Below are 15,279 nucleotides of genomic sequence, written 5' to 3'. Positions count from 1 at the left end.
TCATGATCTCAGGGTCCTGGGATCAAGTCCCACATCGGGTTCTCTGCTCCCTCCGCTCTCTCTCTCTGCTTGCCTCTCTGCCTACTTGTGATCTCTCTCTGTCAAATAAATAAATAAAATCTTTTAAAATAATAATAATAATTTTTATTTTTTAAAAGCTATAGGTATAGCTAGTCTGCAAAGGGCAGGTGGTTAAGTCCAAACCTAAGACTTACGGATGAGTGAGACATCATAGTCTACACGAATGAGTAAAAGTTCAACTAGAGTAAAATAAAGTATGTGGATTACAGATTCCAAAGAAGACCCATTTTATTACAGAGAGCATACAAATTCCTTTCCTTATAAGGAAAAGTACTGTTTCCCCTCCCCGGGTGACAGATGTGCCTCTTCCACAGTTCCCAGCTTTCTCCTCTAACGATACTTTCCATGGCGATTAAAGTGTTTGTAGAGGTAACTGATGCGCTTGTTAAGGTTGTGCAGGTCATCAAGGAACATCCTGTTTCCAACCATTCTCTTCTTTCGGATACAACGTTGTAGTTCATTCCCCTTCCAGCCCCGAAGCCATCTGGGGCCCTTGATCAGTTCTTTAGGGTGCCTTTCAAAGTCTCCTGTGTAATGTGAGAGAGGGTATTAGTTCCAAGACAAGAAGGAAGCCAGCCTCCACCCACTAAGCCTTCAGCACATAGTTGCCATTTCCCTGACCTACACCTATAGACAAGACACATTACACCACATGATCAAGAGCACAGCCTCAGGGCACCTGGGTAGCTCAGTGGGTTAATAAGCCTCTGCCTTCTGCTCAGGTCATGCTCTCAGGGTCCTGGCATTGCACTCTCTGCTCAGCTCCCCACCTCCCCACCCCTCCACCCCACCACCTCGCCACTCTCTCTCTCTGCCTGCCTCTCTGTCTGCTTGTGATCTCTCTGTCAAATAAGTGAAATCTTAAAAAAAAAAAAAAGGCACAGTCTCTGGAGCCAGTCTGTTCGGGTTGCTGGGGGTTCAAATTTTGTCATTTACTAACTTTGGGAAAATCACACAATGTCTCTGTGCCTCAGTTTCCTTGGCTGTTAAGTGAAAAAGTTATTCCAAGAAGTAACAGCACCGTACACAACGTAAATAGACCTGCACGTGTCTACTCTTATTATTGAGCATGGTACCGCTCCTACACTGGTCCAAAAAAAGTCTTTAAGGCACAACTGCCATTCTGAGATTCTATGCCGCGGAGTCACGTCTTACCCAGAATCCCGATGTTGTCATACACCCCGAACATGGCCCTTTTCTCGTTCCAACGATCAACCACTTTGGGAGGAGGAAGGGTGAGCCTCACATGGAACATTCTAGGAATACCTAGGAATGGGGAAGAAATGGAATGAATATGAGCTGCTTACAAAACAAGCAGTTCTCGGGCGTTTTTCTGTATGTCACTCACCCAGAGAGAAGCTTCTGCAGGCCAAGGGCACCCGGCCCCATAGGACCCTTCCTGCCCCCAAAGAGAGGCTCCCTGCCATTGCTCTCGTCTCTCCCCCACAACAGCGCAGCGTCGCACGTGGCCTTCAAAGAGATGACAGGGACCGTCCGCACTAGCGTCAGACGGCACTAGATGGAAGGAGCCATCTTGGGCCTCACCCCGCCTCGGCCCCTCCTTCCCCAGCCATAAGCCCCGCCTTCTTGGTTTCGAAGTATGGAGTCCTTGACAACCTCCCGCCCCGCCCCTCCCCGGTGCTTCCGGTTCGCCCGCAGAAGTCTGGGAGCGTCCGAACGACGGAGCCGCTCGTCTCGTGGTTGCTTGGGAGGCCTCCGAACTGAATTTCAAGAAAATTCTCTCTATCCTGGGTTGTCCCTCAACTGTGAGGGAGATGAGGGTGCAGACCCTGGAACCCCGAGCTTCCTTTTTCTGTGCCTCACGGCAGTTCTGCGCTGTAGCTGTTTTTACTACCCCTTTTCTACTGGAGAGGAAATGTAAGGCTCAGAGAGTGAAGTGACCTGCTGGACGTCACATAGCAGAGGCGATGGCGGAACGTGGACTATTGCCCAAGCCTTCTAAACCCCCGGCTTGGACTTGCCTCCTGTCCTGGGGGGATGACTGAGTGAGCCCTAGCTACAAATTCCCGGTTAGAAGCGGAGGAGAACCCGGCAGCGGCCAGACTAGGGGAACAGGCGTTGGATCCAGACCCCGCCCCTCCCTCGGCAGCGCGGCCCGGCTTCCCGCCTCCCGCGGAGTGATTGGCCGGTTTCCGCAGTGAGTGTCGCGATTGGCCTCCTAACGGCCGTTGAGATTTGAACTCCACGTTTGTGGCTTTGCCCGCGCGGCGCCTAACTCTGAGGCGGGTTTTTGCCTCCTGCTGCCGGGGATTGGCCGGTTTCTCTGCCCCGCTCGAGAGCTGCGGTTCTGATTGGTGCGTATTGTGCACTCCGTCTTTTCCCTTCATTTCGCCTCGCGACCAGAGTCGGAGGAGCGGCGGCTGAGTTCTGAGGTGTGGTGTTAATGGGCGCGGGGAATGAGAGACTGGGCATGTTGGGCTCGGGGCAGTATGACGCGGTATTGGGCCGGGTAGGAGAGGCGGGAGGTTCCGTGCGTGTATCCTTGGGGTAAGCTGTAGTAGAAACAGTATGTTTTACAGATCCGCTACGGAATATGGGCAAATCGCCTAACTTTCTAAGCTTCAATTTCCTCATCTGTAAATTGGGTTATATTACTGTGCATTCCTTGATATTAGTATTTGGAGAACTAGATCAGATATGATGTATTCAAATAGCCCACCAAGTAGGTGACACATTGTAAACAAATATGTATTAAATGTCGATACTCCCATTCTGGGGCGAGGACACCCACTAACCCATGCTGGCCCACTGTCGTGGCTTCAGGTGAGACGGTCCTGTGTTAAACTTTGTCCATAACAACGGAAATAACAATGCTAACTTGATGCATTGATACACCACTTTACAGCTCTGTACACATTTTCATAGCCCTTGACTCATTTGATCCTCAGAGCAACTTTGTAAAACAATCAGAGATAAGTAACTCCATTTTGCAGATGCGGTTCACCAGGTTACGTGACATGACCAAGTGGCAGAGTCACAACTAGAATTAGATTCTAGTCCAGGGTTGATCTCACATCTTCTGAGGTAATGTTACCAGCTTGATATAAGTTTGATATAAGCATCATATATTGAAGGGGGAGGAATAACAGAACCAGATAAAAAGACAGGCCTTAGATATAAACCCTAACCTATTTGCTGTTTGGTTTCCAGCCCTGTGAGCCAGTGGGAGAAAGATGTCTCTCCAGCTGTATGAGTTCCGTCTGCCTTTATCCCCCGAGGAGTTGTTGAAAAGTGGAGGGGTGAATCAGTATGTTGTGCAAGAGATATTGTCCATCAGAAATCTTCCATCGCAGCTTAGAGGTAAGACCCCATGCGGCTACTTCAAAACAACCATCCCACATGTAATTATATTGTCTGTCTGCTCCACTAAGCTCCATGTGGACAAAGAACGTGTCTTTCCTAGTCACTGTGTTTTCCTAGCATTGGTTGGGATGTATTACGTCAAGAATGTACACATTGACCTCCTTTCCTCAATTATTCAATAAACAGTCTGGGTGTTTGTGGCTACTCTTTGGACAAAAACTTATTTTTAATCTTTATCTCTTATCATACGCCAAGATTAAGTTCGGGTGGATTTAAAGGTTATAGGAGAAGGTAGCTTTCTCAGAATAAGTGGGACTTGACCTGACCTGTTTCAGTTAAAATTTTTTTAAAGTCTAGATCTCTTGTTTCCAAGAGTATAGTAATGGGGGAAAACAAACAAACACGTACAGCTGCAATACTGAACAGTGTATGTACAATGCAGTTATCCATTGAAACCTAGAGCTGAACAAGGCAATTTATATGTTATCAGTGAGTTATCAGGACCCTGGGATCTGACCTGAGCCACGTAGGTGTCCCAATGCATCATTTTTTAAATAGATAATCACTATTAGAGTTTTGCTGTTGTTGTTGTTGTTGTTGTTTTGTAACAGTTGCATTGCCTTTGGTGTCTAGAACCCTAACTGTAAGTTCTACAAGAACAAATTGTTTAATTTGTTGAACAGGTATTTACTGATGATGCACTGTGTGCCAGGTAGGCACTGTTCTGGCTACTGGAGATACAACAATGAACAAAACATACAGGTTGACAAAATTCTTTCTCTCAATGTTCTCAGTAAGGAATAAATAAATATGGGATTTGTTGGATGGTTGAAAGTGCCAGGGAGAATTATAAGCAAGATAAACAAGACATGATGTGACACAGGGAGCATGGGTAGCTCAGTCGTTAAGCATCTGCTTTTGGCTCAGGTCATGATCCCAGGGTCCTTGGATTAAGTCCTGTATCAAGCTCCTTGCTGGATGGGGAGCCTGCGTCTCCCTCTCCCTCTGCTGCTTCCCCTTTTTGTATGCTCTCCCACTCTCTGCCAAATAAATAAATAAAATCTTAAAAAAAAAAAAAGATAGGGTGTGGCAGGGTAGGAACTGCATTTTATGTTGGATGATCAGAGAAGGATTTCTGATAGGTGACATTCGAGCAGAGGCCTTAAAAGTGAAGAAGTAGGGGTGCCTGGGTGGCTCAGTGGATTAAAGCCTCTGTCTTTAGCTCAGGTCATGATCTCAGGGTCCTGGGATTGGGCCCCACATCGGGCTCTCTGCTCAGAGGGGAGCCTGCTCCCCCCCCGCCTGCCTCTCTGCCTATTTGTGATCTCTGTCAAATAAATAAATAAAATCTTTAAAAAAAGAAAAAAAAGTGAAGAAGTGAACTATGCCAGTTCTCATAGGCATTCTAAGCAGAGACAAAAGCCAGTGCCGGATCTGAGGTGGGAAAATGCCAATCTGGTTGGAGTGGAGTAAGCTAGGGCAAAAGAGGTCAGGTGAGAAGTGATCCAGATTCCTCTATAGTCATGCTCTTCCAAGTGTGATCTTCAGCCTAGCAACATTAGAATCATGATTTAGGAACTTATCAGAAACCCAAGCTCTAACTCAGAACTGCTGAATCAGAAAATCAATGTTTTAAGATCCCTAGATAATTCAGATGCACATTTAAATTGGAGAAGTACTAATCTAGAGTCTTACAGGTCGTATTAAGGATTTAGCTTCAGTGTGAATGAGTTTGAAAGCCATTGGGTTTTGAGCAGAGGAGTGACATGGTCTGACATTTTAAAAATATCACTGTTGGGGTGCCTGGGTGGCTCAGTGGGTTAAAGCCTCTGCCTTTGACTCAGGTCATGATCTTAGGGTCCTGGAATCGAACCCCGCATCAGGCTCTCTGCTCAGCAGGGAGCCTGCTTCCTCCCCTTTCTCTCTCTGTCTGCCTCTCTGCTTACTTGTGATCTCTGTCAAATAAATAAAATCTTTAAAAAATAATAATATATATATGTATATATATATATATACATATATCACTGTTGTTTTGAATAGAGAGTGTGAGTGGCAAGGGAAGAAGCAGGGAGACTGATTGCAAGACTAATACAGTAGTACCAGGTTGCTTGCCTGGGTGATAGCAGTGGAAGTAATTATAAAAAATTAGGTACTGAACAGATGTTGAAAGTCGAGCAAATAAGACTATTAATGGATTCACTTGAATTTATAGGGTTAGAAATAGAAGAATCTAGCATGACAGGGCTTTTGGAAGAATGGAGATGCCATTTACTGAAATGGAGAAGAATATAAGAGGAACAGGTTTATTTACTTTTTTTTAAAGATTCTTATTTATTTCAGAGACAGAACAAGTGGGAGGAGGAGCAGAGGGAGAAGCAGACTCCCTGCAGAACAGGAAGCCTGACGTGGGACTGGATTCTAGGACCCTGGGATCATGACCTGAGCTGAAGGCAGATGCTTAATTGACTGAGGCACCCAGGCGCCTGAGAGGAGCAGGTTTAGTCTGTTGGTTGTAGAGTTCTGGAGTTCGGGGGAGAGATGCCATCTGCAGGTATATATTTGGGGTCTGATATTCAGCATGTAGAGGACATTTAAAGCAAGAAATTTGAGTGTAGACAGAGATGAAAAACAGCTTTAAAACATAAGATCTGAGACAGTCCAATATGTAGAAGCTGGGAAGGTGAGAAGCAAGCAATAGGAGACACTAACAGCCAGTCATTGAGGGAGAAAGTGAACAGAGGTGCTACCTGGAGGCTAAATGATGAGAATATTTCAAAAAGAAAGGGAGAGCTTGGGACTCCTGGGTGGCTCAGTGGGTTAAAGCCTCTGCCTTCGGCTCAGGTCATGATCCCAGGGTCCTGGGATCAAGCCCCGCATTGGGCTCTCTGCTTAGCAGGGAGCCTGCTTCCCCCTATCTCTCTCTGCATGCCTCTCTGCCTGATGTGATCTCTGTCTGTCAAACAAATAAAATCTTTAAAAAAAAAAAAAAAAAAGGGAGAGCTTAACTGCCAATTAATGACTGGATTTTGCAATGTGGCTATTGCAGTGTTGGGGAAGGCGGTTTCAGAGGAGTGATGGGGAAAAGCCTAAATGAAAGAGGTTTATGTGAAAATGGGAGGACAGTTTAGATAACTCTGGTTGTTTTGCTTTAATGCGGAACAGAGAAATGGAGTAGTAGTAGATGAGGAGATAGAATTGAGGGAGGATTTTTTGGTAAGATGGGTGGCATTATATGTGTGTGTGTGAATGAAAGCACTCAGAGAAAGAAAGGTTGATGATGCAGGAGGGGGAGAGGATGAGCATTGGGGCAGTATCTGTAGTAGGTAAGAGAGTGTGCGATCCAGTGCACAGTGGGAGGAGATGGTTTTATTAGAGCATGGGACAGTTTAGCCGCAGCAGCAGAAGAAAAGGCAGGGTACTTGGGCACAGATGCAGATAGTACAGGAAGATACAGACCTCAGGGCAACTGGAAATTCTCTTCTGTGTGATTCTATTTTCTCCCTGAGATAGGAAGTGAACCCTTTAACTGGAAGGGAGCTGGGAAAGAAGTTCTTGATCTGAGCAGAGGAAAGATAGGAAATAATTGCCTAGAGGAAAGTGAGTAGGCCTGGGAATTTGTAATAGGCTTATTAGCAAGATGTACTAAGGGTCCACTTGAGATTGATGGTCATAAGTTTAAAGTGAGAATAGGCGGCATGATTGTGTATTTTTGTCAAGCCATTTTTATTTGTGTGGTTACATGAATGGAGTAAGCAGTCAGTTGGATTTAATCCAGATTTGCCAAGGGAATAAACGTGTTGTGAATTTTGAGGGCCCCAGGATAGGAGTGGGGAGCATGAGTGAGGGGAGGGGCAGAGGGAGAAGGACACTCCCCACTGAGCAGGGAGCCTGACACAGGACTGGATCCCAGGACTTTGGGATCATGACCTGAGCCAAAGGCAGATGCTTAACCAACTGATAGCTCACCCAGTTGCCTGGTGTTGTGAATTTTAAAGGAAAAAATTAGATCATAATGTCTAACAATAGGGGCAGCTGGCTGAGTCAGTAGAGCATGCGACTCCATTCATGTTGGGCATGAAACCTACTTTAAAAAAAAGAAAGAACTGGAAGGGGAGATGAACCATGAGAGACTATGGACTCTGAAAAACAACCAGAGGGTTTTGAAGGGGCGGGGGGGGGGGGGTTCAGGAACCAGGTGGTGGGTAATAGGGAGGGCACGTACTGCATGGAGCACTGGGTGTGATGCCAAAACAATGAACACTGTTATGCTGTAAATAAACGAATAAAAAAAAAAAAGAAAGAAAGAAACCATAATGTCTAACAATAGAAGAATGGTAAGTTAATTAAGATACATGCATTCGGTGGAATATTATGTGACCATTAAAAATTATTTACAAAGGTTTTATGATATGCTTATTGTAATATTAAATTTTAAAAAGCAGAACAGAGAATTGAATATGTGATATGGCCTCAAGCAGAAATACTGTGCATATAACAGATACATATGTGTGCTAAATATTGTTCTGATTTCTTCATGGGGATTATCTCAACTTAACCTTTACCATCCTGAAAAGCCCTATAAGTGTGTTCTTTTATTACACGCAATTTAGAGAAGAGGAAACAGATTTAGTAAGCTAAGTAGCTTGGCCTGGTGAATGTTCAAGCCAAATGTAAACCTTGACTAGTCTTACTCTAGACTAGATCAGTAGGTAATGCTTCAAAGAATTAAAGAGATATATGGACCAAGAAAATCGCTGGTTGTAATGAAAAATGGGTAGTTGGTAATCTTTGAGAAGAATAGTTGTTAGATTGGTAAATCTCAGAAACAGATTTCAGGAAATTGAAAGAGGAGACACAATTTAAAAGCGATATGATAGCAAGGTCAAATGAAAGGTATTGAGCATATTCGTTTTATTTATTTTAAAGGGAGGCCTGAGCCTGTTGTCAGGATAAGAGCACGTCCTCAACAGGGTAAAAGCAAAGGTGAAAAAGAGGAGATAAAGCTTTGGGGCAGTGAGACACATTAGTTTTAGATGAGAGAAACTTTTTGCTTGAGACTCAAGCAATGAATGTGAAGATGTTGGTAGAGGGGCTTGTTGACAGGGGAGCAGGATAAGAGAGAACCTGTGCTTTGGGTTTTGTTCTTTTTGATGAAGTGGAAGACAGTCATCTACTAAAGTCAGAGAGGTGTAGGGTAAGAAGTATAAAGGAAGAGGAGAATGTGTTATGATTATAGGGCTAGGGAGACTGTAAGAACTAGAAGAATAAGACAGCTTATTTAAAAATTACAGAAAAGGGGCTCGTGGGAGGCTCAGATGGTTAAGCATCGCCTTCAGCTCAGGTCATGATTCCAGGGTCCTGGAATCAAGCCCCACATTGGGCTCCCTGCTCAGTGTGGAGTTTGCTTCTCCCTCTCCCTCTTCCTGCTTGTGCGCTCCCTGTCAAATAAATAAAATCTTTTAAAAAAAATCACAGTGTATTTATACATAGTTGGATGTCCTAACACTACAGTGAATCAGGTCAGTGCCAGCAGCGATACTTGGAATGCAAGATTCTGGTTCTACTTTCAAGGCAAACCAACCTTCTTTTCTTCCCCTTCCTCAGAAAGAGCTTGGTGTACAACTTGGTTCAAAACCTAATTCCCATACTGCCTTGCCACTCCTACGTGTTGTAAGACATAATTCGACTCTACTTCCCTTGATACTGAAGTATTTATCTAGAAACAATACGATCAGGATGAAAAGAGCACTGGACCTGACAATCAAAAGACCCTGGGTTTTCAAAATGTAATAAAAACTGGTAACAAGTGCTGCTTTCCTAAGGGGCAGGGGAGAAGAATGAGGCACAAACAAGTCAGCTGTAAGAGAGAGGGAGCAGGGGAAGACAACTGGAAGGACTGTTGCCCAAGCAACTCCTCAGTTGGGCATTTACTAGATACAAGGTAACGACAAAGGAGAAGAAAAGAAGGTTATACAATAGCCGTAGGCCTAGTAGGTAAACAAGAAGGAATGTGAATCCTATATTGGTTACAAGTCTTAGAGGTAAACAAGAAGAGGAGTAAGGTGTGTCTGGTCCAGCAGCCTGGATTTTTAGTTGAGCCAGTGCACTTAAAGGGATTACCTTAACCGGAGGCTTTCTCAGAGGTCCAGGGGAGACAACTAAAAAGGGAAGTAGGGTGGCTTTCTGCCCTGAGCGAGGCAGGGATTCCCAGCTGCTTGGCTTCCACTGATATGTATCATCCTCTCCACCAGAGGCCTGCTGCTAGTACAGGTTTTTCTCAGGGTCACCTTTAAGCATGCTTGCATGATCAGTACAACTCCTCATTAGTTAGTTATATTTTAAGCAGTATATTATTCTGAGGGATAATTACAAACAAGTATATTACAAGTGTCTGACATAATCACAGTACAAAGTAGGGAAGAAAAGAACTAACCTACATAACTGGAGACCAGTAGTATTTTGACTATATACTTAGAAAAAAGAACTTAACACAATTGTTGTAATCTAAGTTAGTAAATTTTTTTTATAAGTGTTTAGGTTAGCAATTCTGAAATTCTTTTATATTTATACCAGGATTAAGGAAATATGTAAATGAACTCATGTTCTTAATATATACGCAAATAAAAATAGATATGGGGGATATGTATATACACACATGCCTCCTATTCTCTGCTGAGAGGGCCTAAAAACTATGATACTCCAATAGCAGTAGGCCTAACTAGTGCCTCAGACTTGGTTCCTAGATGTTGGACTTCTATAAAAGAAACCAGGACTCTACTGAGAATGGTTGATTCCAAGACTGGGCCAGGGAAAGTACCAGATGAGCCTGAAACATCTTGTGGTACAAGAAACTGGGAGAGTGAAAGTGAAGGGAGCATGTTGAAAGGACACAAGTCAGGCGCCTGCGTGGCTCAGTGGGTTAAAGCCTCTGCCTTCGGCTCAGGTCATGATCCCAGGGTCCTGGGATTGAGCCCCACATCGGACTCTGCTCAGCAGGGAGCCTGCTTCCTCCTCTCTCTCTGCCTGCCTCTCTGCCTACTTGTGATCTCTGTCTGTCAAATAAATAAATAAATTCTTTAAAAAAAAAGACACAAGTCAAGTTGAAGGAACTCCCAATGGTCAAATATGGGATAATCTGAGCAACAAAATAGATAGTAGGAGGAATGGATTAAAACAGAATAAAAGAAATATCCATGAGTCCACTCTGATTTGAATAAATAATTGAGGGGGAAGGGACAGCTCATCCTTTGAGTGGCATTCCAATTAGTAAGTGTAGAAGGAATGATGGAGAAAGAAAAATCGGCATACAGGGGCACCCGGCTGGCTCAGTTGGGAGAGCATATGACTCTTGATCTTGGGGTTGTGAGTTCAAACCCCATATTGGGTGTAGAGCTTACTTAAAAATAAAATCTTTTAAAGAGAAAGAAAAAAGATAAATCACCATATAGTAAATACCTCAGTAATAATTGTGGCTGGCAAGAATCATGGACAGATGCCTCAAATAGTGGGCAAAATGTGATGAGAGACAAGATATTTGCACAGTTTCAAAGTATCTCCCCACAAGATACTTAATTACTGCAAGGGGGGAAAATAGTAACTTTACAGAGGAGAGACCTGGCAAACACTACCAGGGGGTCAAAGTTAACATAGTAATAAGGCTTGGATATCATGTATTTCTTTGTAGGATGCATTGAAAGGACCCAACCTCCCTTCTGCATTCATCTTGCCAAAAATGCATAACCTCAGTCTAATCATGAGAAAGTAGTAAACAATCCCAGACAGAGGGACATTTTATAGAATAACTGACTAGCATACTTCGAAAGTGTCAAGACTGTGAAAAACGTGGGAGGAGACTAAGGAAACATGACAAATAATTGCACTGTGGGATTCTGGGTGGGATCCTGGACCCGGAAAAGGACATAAATAGAACAACTAACAGAATTCTCATAAGGTGTATAGATTCATTAATAACATTGAGTTAAGGTTAATTTCTTAGTTTAGGATAGATTCTTTTTTTTTTTTTTTTTTAAAGATTTTATTTATTTATTTGACAGACAGAGATCACAAGTAGGCAGAGGCAGGCAGAGAGAGAGAGGAGGAGAAACAGGCTCCCCACCAAGCAGAGAGCCCGATGCGGGGCTCGATCCCAGGAACCTGGGATCATGACCTGAGCCGAAGGCAGCGTCCTTAACCCACTGAGCCACCCAGGCGCCCCTAGGATAGATTCTTGAGCTGTGGTTATATAAGATGTTAACACTATTAGAGTGAAAATTTTAAGAACTTTGTATGTTTTTTTGCCACTTTTATAATTTCAAAATAAAAAAAAGAGATCCTGAGTTTGTGTTCACTACTAACTACACTGAACGAGTCACACAACTGCTCGGAGACTTAATTCCTTTTCCCCTAAAATAGGCATAATACCATCTGCTTTATCGAACTGAGAGATGTGATGAAACTCAAGTAAGACTTTCATTATAAAACTGGACAAATGTAAGATTTACTATTATAATAGGTTACATCGAAATGAACTATTTTCGTGATTCAGCCAATAAAAGTAATTAACTCAATTTTCTACTATGGGTAGAATTTACCAGAAAGACCTCTCCTGTCTGTATTAATTGGTTTCTTTCATCTTTATAGCATTTCAGGCTGCCTTCCGTGCTCAGGGGCCCCTGGCTATGCTGGAGCACTTTGATACCGTCTACAGTATTCTACAGTAAGTATAACGCACATGGCTGGCTGGTAGTTTAAGAACTGTTGGCTGTTGACCCTAAATTTGCATGTTAGTCCTGAAATTCCAAATTACAGGTTCACTGGTAAAGGCTCTGGGTGCTGAAATCTCTACTAATGAGCATTGACCCCAACTTAACACTGCATTTATTCAGTTGACCAATATCACAGATATTTTTAAGTATTAAATTCTTCAGGTTTGATCTGATCTAGAATGGGCTCTACAGTTTCCTGTCTCACCCCCCACACTTTCTTTCCCTCATAGTCACTTTCGAAGTATAGATCCTGGCCTCAAGGAAGACACTCTGGAATTCCTGATAAAAGGTGTTTATGGGTCAGGGGGTAGGGGATGGAAGGTGTTTGTCGCTGTTTGTTCGCTTACTGTTTCCTACATTTGATCAGCCATGTGATGATATCAAGGCTGTGGTGATTCAGTTGGTTTGGCTAAGCCCGGGGACCTTTGACCTATTAAGGTCTGTAATCTTGGTGGGCAATACAGAGTTGTGTGTGTTCGCTGTAAGGGCAGACCAACAAGAAATCTTTCCTACTCTTGAACTACCCCTCTTTAACACAGGCGGTTCTTCTAGTCACCAGAGAGAAACTGGGATGGCTGGAGTGAGAGAGTGGGGACAGGGCACGTTCAGGGCGTCGAGGTCAGGGGTCCCAAAGGACTTGGCTTGTGTTGTGACCACTGAGAGATGAAACACAGATCTTTGGTAATCTGATGGCTGCAGTTGCTGGGTGTTTTGATGTCAGGGTGTATGAGGAAAGTTAATGAAGCTGACTCTTCTGTCCCTCGCAGTAGTGTCCCGTCATTCCCAGGAACTTCCCACTGTCCTGGATAATGAAGCTTTGAGTGTGTCAGACAGGAGTGCCCACTTAAATGCTCTCAAAATGAACTGTTATGCTCTGATACGCCTCTTGGAATCCTTTGAGACCATGAGCAGCCAGACAAGCCTTATGGACTTGGACCTTGGGAAGGTAATTTGGAGTTTCTGGCCTGGAGAGCTAGGATGGAGGGAGATAGGGGAACAATTTATGTCTTCTGTGTTCGTTTCTACCTCGTCTCAGCACTGGGTAGTTTGGGCACTCAGACTAGCAGATCTTGACTCACTTTGTTTTCTTATTTTGCCCTAAATGTACCTGTGATTCTTTTTTAGGGGAAGAAAGCCCGGGCCAAGACCGCCCATGGCTTTGACTGGGAAGAAGAGAGGCAGCCAGTTCTCCAGCTTCTGACACAGCTGCTCCAGCTGGACATTCGTCACCTGTGGAACCATTCAATAATTGAAGAGGAGTTTGTCAGGTGGGTGGTTGAGATGGCTCCAGGTAATAGTGAGCTGTGAGGAGGGAAGACCTTGCTGCTAGATATGTCTTCTTTCTGAATACGTCATTTCATGCCTCGATTCTGTATAACACGTAGATGTATACTCATCACACTGAGTTGTTAGAAAGTGGATGACAAATGTTAGGAACCGCCATGAATTTCTCAGCTTTAATGCCCATTTATTCATTGATGACAGTATTTACTGACCATGCTCTGGGTGCATGGCTGTATTATGACAGGCACTGGAAACAAAAGTTTCTGCCCTCTTGGAGTTTATTTATAGAGCAGAAGATGATTTTTAGGATAAGTAAAATATATGGTGTGTTTTATAGGTTATTACTGTGGAAACAAGAAAGGAGGGGATGGGGAGTTTGATGGAACAGAGTTGTCATCTTAAATCACTATTCAGGCAAGACCTCTTTGAGGTGGTGACATTTGAGCAAAGACCCAGAGGAGCCCATGTGAGCCATGAGAGGATCTGGAGGAATAACAAGGGCAAGGAAAGGAGCAATGGAACAGCAGGTACCAAGACCCCAAGGAGGGCGTGTATCTGGCATGTACAGGTGACAGCAGCAAGGCCGGAGACCGGGCAGCGGGGCCGGTGAGAGGGACAGGCTGTGAAGTTCCACAGGCAGTGCAGGAGCGACAGTACAGCTCCTTGGCCCTTTGTGACTTTGGCATCTTCTCAGCGTGACGTGGGGCTCTGCTCAAGGATTCCAATCAGGGTGGCAAGGCGATCTGACTTGGGCTTTAACAGAATCATCGTGCTCTGGTTACTGTCATTACTATGAAGGGAAGGAAAGAAAGCAGGAGACCAGTTAGGGGACTGTTGCGGTGACTTGGGCAAGAGATGGTTGGAGTTTAGAGCCAAGAATGGCAGTGGAGATGGGGAGAAGTGCATGGATTCTGTACCTGTTTCCCGAAGGTAGAGCTTACAGGATGAGCTCATGGATGTGTGTGAGGTCTGAAGGAGAGTCAAGGATGACGCCCCCAGGGTTTGGGCCTAAGCTTTTGGAAGAACAGAGTTGGCAGTCATTGAAATATGGGGAAGGCTGTGCAGCGTGTTTTCAGGGGTGACAATTAGATGTTCTGGTTTGCATATAAAGTTTGAGGTGCTTCTTAGACATCCAATCAATGTTGTCCGACTCTGATGTTGAATTTACAAATCTGGAGCATGGGAGAGAAGACTGAGCTAGGATACCCATTTGGGAATACAGTGTATCTACATCAATGGTATTTACGGCCCCAAGACTGAATGAGTTTACTAAATCAGTAAGCATAGCTAAAGGAGAGCAGAAATCCTTATTGTACCCTGGGGAAGGGAGTCTGGCATCTGGCCAGATGAGAAGTGTGTTTCCAGGAGAATGGCATGGTCAGCTGCAACTAGTGCAGCTAAAAGGTTGATCCAGATGAGGACTGGATTAACCATGACAAGTCTTTGGTTAGTTTCTCCTCCCTTTTATCATATATTTGGGTTCTATGTAGGCATCATAACTGGTTGAAAGTCAGAGCACCTATCTAGAGTCAGCAAAGCAACATGGTGTAGAAGGTGATCCACAGAATGAAGAAAGGGGCGCCTGGGTGGCTCAGTCGGTTAAGTATCTGCCTTCAGCTGGGTTCATGATCTCAGGGTCGTGGGAACCAGCTCCACGTCAGGCTCCCTGCTCAGGAGTTGGCTTCTCCCTTTACTTCTGACTCTTCCCTCCGCTCATGCTTGCTCTCTCGCTCTTTCTCAATAAATAAAATATTTTTTAAAAATAGAATGAAGAGGGCACCTGGGTGGTTCAGTGGGTTAAAGCCTCTGCCTTCAGCTCAGGTCA

At 44.2% G+C, this 15,279-nt stretch overlaps 2 protein-coding genes and 1 non-coding gene across 7 annotated transcripts in view; 2 read left to right on the top strand and 1 right to left on the bottom strand.

Moving 5' to 3' along the window:
* Positions 1-291: 291 nt before the first annotated feature.
* Positions 292-1,647, bottom strand: MRPL51 (mitochondrial ribosomal protein L51). The gene is made up of 3 exons (XM_046012812.1): positions 1,430-1,647; positions 1,237-1,347; positions 292-608 (listed from the first exon to the last, which is right to left on the bottom strand). Exons 1-3 carry the CDS (start codon positions 1,506-1,508, stop codon positions 412-414), a joined length of 387 nt encoding a protein of 128 aa, XP_045868768.1. The 5' UTR covers positions 1,509-1,647; the 3' UTR covers positions 292-411.
* Positions 1,648-1,750: 103 nt separating this feature from the next.
* The window catches only part of NCAPD2 (non-SMC condensin I complex subunit D2), a 29,305-nt gene continuing 15,776 nt past the window's right edge, over positions 1,751-15,279 (top strand). The window contains exons 1-6 of one of the 5 annotated variants that reach the window (XM_046013472.1): positions 1,751-2,239; positions 3,253-3,402; positions 12,046-12,121; positions 12,401-12,459; positions 12,938-13,116; positions 13,296-13,438. In XM_046013472.1, coding sequence (XP_045869428.1) covers positions 3,276-3,402; positions 12,046-12,121; positions 12,401-12,459; positions 12,938-13,116; positions 13,296-13,438 — 584 coding nt within the window. In that variant the 5' untranslated portion in view covers positions 1,751-2,239; positions 3,253-3,275. Of the gene's footprint in view, positions 2,475-2,572; positions 2,590-3,104; positions 3,127-3,252; positions 3,403-12,045; positions 12,122-12,400; positions 12,460-12,937; positions 13,117-13,295; positions 13,439-15,279 lie in introns of those variants that run through there. The other 4 variants (XM_046013473.1, XM_046013471.1, XM_046013475.1 and 1 more) reach the window with 4 other exon arrangements.
* On the top strand, positions 12,537-12,865 carry LOC123947842. The gene has a single exon (XR_006819870.1). It is a non-coding gene; the product is annotated as a small nucleolar RNA U85 (small nucleolar RNA).

Source organism: Meles meles, chromosome 7 (genome assembly GCF_922984935.1).
Source record: "Meles meles chromosome 7, mMelMel3.1 paternal haplotype, whole genome shotgun sequence".
NCBI classification, from domain to species: domain Eukaryota; kingdom Metazoa; phylum Chordata; class Mammalia; order Carnivora; family Mustelidae; genus Meles; species Meles meles.
The sequence above is the reverse complement of the archived record's forward strand: the minus strand, read 5'-3'. Positions and strand labels throughout refer to the sequence as shown.